At 36.6% G+C, this 6,000-nt stretch overlaps 1 protein-coding gene across 4 annotated transcripts in view; it reads left to right on the plus strand.

Annotated features, from left to right (window-relative positions):
* Positions 1-4,985, plus strand: part of LOC129763489 (uncharacterized) — a 60,173-nt gene extending 55,188 nt beyond the window's left edge. For 2 of the 4 annotated variants that reach the window (XM_055762610.1, XM_055762613.1), the window contains exons 3-5: positions 38-2,487; positions 2,593-3,129; positions 3,787-4,985. In XM_055762610.1, coding sequence (XP_055618585.1) covers positions 2,665-3,129; positions 3,787-4,560 — 1,239 coding nt within the window. In that variant the 5' untranslated portion in view covers positions 38-2,487; positions 2,593-2,664 and the 3' untranslated portion in view covers positions 4,561-4,985. The remainder of the gene's footprint in view (positions 1-37; positions 2,488-2,592; positions 3,130-3,786) is intronic. The other 2 variants (XM_055762612.1, XM_055762611.1) reach the window with 2 other exon arrangements.
* Positions 4,986-6,000: the final 1,015 nt, after the last annotated feature.

The raw sequence follows: 6,000 nt of genomic DNA on the forward strand, positions 1-6,000 counted from the left end.
AACAAATCACGTATATTTTACTTTCGGGCTTCCCAAGGTAGTTCTCACATGCAGGAATCGTACAGTAAAGCGTGGTCAGCAGAGGAGGATAATCCTCAGAATGTTGATGAAATAATCGAAAAATTAAAGAATAAATGTACGGTTAAAATCGCACCCGAATCAGTGGTTGCAAAATTGAACGCTATCAAACAGAATGGCAATATCGGAAAATTTACCGATCAAATTGAAAAATTAACTTTAAAGCTAGAACGCGCATACATTGACGAAAACGTTCCAGTCGAAACAGCATCAAGGATGTCCATAAAAGCAGGAATTAAAGCTTTGGCATCTGGGGTAAGGAACAACGAAACCAAACTGCTACTCAAAGCAGGCCAATTTAATACCCTTTCCGCAGCGATCGAAAAAATTAGCAACGATAATGCTAATGTACTGCATTACCGGACGCAAAATGCCAGAAATAACTCATACCAAGGTAATCGACCCTCATTCAATAACAGAAATCGTGGTAATTCGAACCACCATAACAATTTTAGACGGAACGATAGATTCCAACCTAGACCATTTTCAACGTACAGGAGCACAAACAACAATAATGGCTATCAGAGACAACAGCATCATCAAAATTTCAATAGACACCCGCAAAACAGAGCACCATACAACGGTTCACGTATTTTCGTAGCACAATCGGGAAACGCGCCCAACCCCCAGCAAATAACCGTTGGGAGTACTGGACAAGACTCAAGACAAAGTCAAGGTCAATATCAGGATGTTTTACAGGAGCAACCAACTCGACCGCAACGGCACATGCAAACAGAAACTATTGGACCTATGTTCGAAGTTCAATGATATATTTGCTTTAGAAGGAGACACATTATCAAGCAACAATTTTTATAAGCAGAAAATAAATTTGTCTGAAAACACACCAGTATACATTAAAAATTACCGTTCACCCGAAGTTCACCGACAAGAAATCAATTCACAAGTAAACAAACTGTTGACTGACAATATAATTCAACCGTCCGTATCACCATCTAAAGGCCCATTTATACGTTGCTAGTAGCTGACTTGACAATGAGCAGCTACTGACCCGGTGGACTCGCTTGACAATTGGTTGACTCGCCTTGTCCGTTCACACAGTGTGAGCTGCTGGCGAGAAACTAGATACTACGGCACGGGTTTACCAGGGATGCCAGGCGACTTTTCAAATGTCCATCAAATAGTCAGAAACAGCAATCAGGTCCGAATTTGTCAAATGATTGGTCCAAAATCGACTTCTTTATTGGCAGTTTTCATCTTAGGTTTTCAGTTGAATGTATCATCACACAATTTTATTTCAAAACAAACGCTGATCGTGTTTAAAAATACATACTTTGTGCTGAATTTCTTTGAACTGAAGGTACTATCCGAAAAAGCAGAAAGAGAAAAGGATTCGGGCCAGGAATTAGATGCAAAGAAAAGGAGCAACAAATACAATATTGAAGGAACTCTACGATGAGGATCCCCGAGATTACAGAGCAGTGTTGGTAATAACACCTGAACAAGTGAAAAAACTGTTGGATTTAATTGCTCCACGAATACAACGCCAAGATACAGTCATGAGGGATGCTGTACCTGCAAGAGTTAAATTAGAAATGACATTGATGTGCCTTTGTTTTGGAATATCGTTGGGATTGTTGTCGATATTTTTTAGAATCTCGAAAACATCCATAGCTCAGATAATTCCGAAAGGATGTGATGTTATAAATGGTAGTCTAAAAGATTTTTTTTTTAATTTTATTTATTTTGTGAAATGAAAATGATAGTCGATTTGCAGGTGCAATAGATACGCTTCAAAAATTTTAATAATGAATGAAAATGTACTTTTTTAAATCGAATATGTATTCTGTTTCTTAGAACAATACTTTTTTTTGTAAGTTGTGATCTGATAATGATTCTATATTAGAGATTCTCAAGAAAACTATCTCAAAAAGAAAGCGTGCCCCGCCAGCGTGCAAAACGAAATAACAATTATTTCGTTTAGAAACTATGAGGGTTTTATTTGTTTTTCCAATAATTTTCAAGTCTATAAATATCTTCACATATTTTCAAATATCTTAAAAATAGAGACATTTCATTACATTTGGCATCACTGATTCGAACGCTAAATTCTGTTTTTGACGTTGTGAAGCATGCAAGTGCGAGTAAATTCAAAAAACTTTGAAGTAGCTCGCACGCCGGATCACACATGACAATAACTGGCATGATGTGTTCACACGGTGTGAGTAGCTGCACTGCAGTAACTGACTAGACCGACTCGTATGCTTACTCGCACCGTCTGAACCCGGCTTAAAGGCCCATTTATACGTTGCTAGTAGCTGACTTGACAGTGAGCAGCTACTGACCCGGTGGACTCGCTTGACAATCGGTTGACTCGCCTTGTCTGTTCACACAGTGTGAGTTGTTGGCATGTAACTAGATACAACAGCACGGGTTTACCAGGGATGCCAGGTGATTTTTCAAATGTACATCAAATAATGAGAAACAGGAATCAGATCAGAATTTGACAGATAATTGATCCGAAATCGACATCTCTATTGGCAGTTTTTATCTCAGGTTTTCAGTTGCATTTATTATCACACAATTTGATCCCGAAATACACGCTAACCGTAGTTTATACCGTATACAATGTTGTCCAGCAAAACACGGCTGACTGTAGTTCGTACCGTGACAAAAGCGGTTACAAAAATACTTTGTGCTGAATTACTTCGAGCTGAAGGTACTATTCGGAAAAAGCAGAAAGGCAAAAGGATTTGGGCCAGGAATTGGATGCAAAAAAAAGGAGCAACAAATACAATACTGAACGAACTCTACGATAATGATCCCCGAGAGTACAGAGCAGTGTTGAGAGTAACACCAGAACAAGTGGAAACACTATTGGATTTAATTGCTCCAAAAATACAACGCCAAGATACACTTATGAGGGGTGCTATACCTGCAAGAGTGAAATTAGAAATTACTTTGGTGTACCTCTCCTCTGGAATATCGTTCAGATTATTGTCGATATTTTTTAGAATCTCGAAGGCATCCATAGCTAAGATAATTCCGGAAGTATGTGACGCTATAAATTTCAGTCTAAAAGATTTTATTAAAGTAAGTAGCTTTTTTTATTATCTAAGTTCTATTGTATGGAAAGTGATCCTTAAAAATAGTACAATATTGCATGACTTGGTTATAGTATTTGCGACTGTTGATTTGATTGTGAAGATGTAGGACGTTAGGGTGATCTTGGTGGAAAACCTACAGTCGCCTGTGATGTTTCAGTATATTCGTGATCAGAATATGTGTATTGCATTCTACTGACGCAGAGGGCATTCTTACGGTATCTAGAAAGAATTGCATGTATTTCATCTGTCGCATCAATTCTATCAATTGGGGATAACTGTCTGAGCTGCATTATAACATGTCTTCCAATTGCCTCACATTCATCTTCTGGTTCTCCCATACTCGAGGCAGACACTGTTAAATTATTATTCAGTTCCTTCAGTTCATTCACGGCCGCTTGTATTGTAGACTGCTCAGTTGACAATTTCTTCTTCGATCTTCTGTTCGATGGCTTCTTTGGTAGGATTTCATCAGCGTTGTTTTCATCAGTAGCATCGAGGTACTCCTCATCGATTATTGTAATTTCTTCAGCAAAATCGCTCCCAGATGTTGATGCATGAAATGGTTCCTGAAATTGAAAATATTTTATTTTATGACACTATTCTAATTGAAATCATAACTAACAATTATATTTTAATTTTTCAGATGCCGAATAAGGAAGAATGGCAAGATATAGGAGTAGGATTCCATTCAAGGTGGAACTTCCCAGGTTGCTATGGAGCTATTGATGGGAAGCACATCACAATTCAAGCACCACCTAATTGTGGTAGTGAATATTACAACTATAAGGGAACGAATAGCATAGTGTTAATGGCAATCGTGGATCACGATTATTGTTTTAGATATGTTGATATAGGCTCATACGGTCGTAACGCAGATGGTGGGATATTTCAAAAATGCTCTTTATATTCTCATCTAGAAAACAATATTCTATTGCCTGAAAATGGCGTTTTAGTAGGTGATGATGCGTTTCCATTAAAGCCGTATTTATTGAAGCCCTATAAAAATACACCGACTAAAGAAGAAAAGATTTTTAACTACAGATTGAGCAGAGCAAGGAGAATAGTTGAAAATGGATTTGGCATTTTAGCATCTCGTTTTCGTATTTTGGGAAAACCAATCCAGGTTAGAGAGGATACCGCAATGAAGATAGTTTTATGTGCATGTACTTTACACAACTGGTTGCGTATGTCTGCATCGAAAACGTATACTCCACCAGGAACAATTGACTATGAAGACATAATAAATTTTGAAATTAATTTAGGGCAGTGGAGGTCAGAGATTGAGGGTTTACGAAGCATTCAACGCTCACGGATGAATAATAGATCAAAGGCTATTGCAGAGAAAATGAGAGATAAATATAAACATTACTTTAATAGCGAGGGAGCGGTTACTTGGCAAAATAATATGATTTATTAATTAGAGAATACAGTATAATATAGTGTAGTATAGTTGCAGTATAGTATAATATCGAATCATTTAGTAATGTATATATATATTTAGTGTTATAGTGCATTATATAATAGAAGAAAATAACTTACTAGATTACTTATTGTTTGTTTTTCCTTCAGATGAATAATATTCATGATGTAATCCATGGCATCGAACCATTGGACGGAAGGTTTATATATCTCATCAGTACCACATCCGCTTCGTTTGCTTTTCTCAATTTTTAATTTCTCCTGGTTGTATGTAGAACGTAAATTTTTTATTTTTTTTGTAACTTCTTTCGTATCCGATAACCCCACTTCTGAACGAATGTATTCAAGCGAGGCTTTACGCAAATCTCTGTTTTTATAATTGGGATCCATACAGTTCCACAAAATGGTTTGTTCTTTATATAATTCCACAAAGTGTTCATTTTGTTCCGAATTCCATCTTTGCGTCATTTTTTTGCTTTTAACTGCTGCTGCTAACACGAAAAAACATGCAAACAAACAGAATGCACACGGACTACTATCTCTTCGTATTTCGCCTTGACAGCAGCTTCTTGTGCCGATTTGTGAAGTGAAAATGATAGTTGATTTACAGGTGGAATAAATACGCGTCAAAAATTGAAATTATGAATGAAAATGAACTTTTTCAAATCGAATATGTATTCTGTTTAATAGAACAATACTTTTTCTGCAAGTAGTGAGTGAATCTTGAACGAAAATTGTGTCTGATGATAACTTTATACTATAATGATAAGTTTTGGTGGAAATATAAAAAAAATATATAGGAAAATAGTTTATTGAGGATCAGGGTCACGTGCTTTAAATGGTCAAATAATGTATGTATGAAATTTTCATTCAAATTTTAACGGTTTAAAACTGCCTTCAAGTATACTAATCTGATAGAGAAATTTGCCTCACAAACACGGATGCCGCCATTTAATATAGATATTCTATCTTTGATTAGGGATGCCAGGTATCTTTCTCAAATATCCTTGCACGGCATATGGAATTATCATCTGATGTCTTCACTCATGGATGGCTTATGTTTTTGTTTTCAAGAAAACTATCTCAAAAAGAAAGAGTATAAAACAAAATAACAACGATTTTATTTAGAAACTATGTGGGTTTTATTTGTTTTCCAAGAATTTTCGAGTTTGTTAATATTTTGAAATATCTTCAAAATGGAGACATTTCTTTACGTTTGGCATCCCCGATTCGAGCGCTAAATGCTGTTTTTGACGTTTTTAGGGATGCGAGTGCGAGTAAAATCAAAAAACTTTGAAGTAGCTCGCACGCCGGATTACTCATGACACTAACTGGCATGATGTGTTCACACGGTGTGAGTAGCTGCACTGCAGTAACTGACTAGACCGACTCGTATGCTTACTCGCACCGTCTGAACCCGGCTTAACTCTCCCATACT

Source organism: Toxorhynchites rutilus, chromosome 1 (assembly GCF_029784135.1).
Source record: "Toxorhynchites rutilus septentrionalis strain SRP chromosome 1, ASM2978413v1, whole genome shotgun sequence".
NCBI lineage: Eukaryota > Metazoa > Arthropoda > Insecta > Diptera > Culicidae > Toxorhynchites > Toxorhynchites rutilus.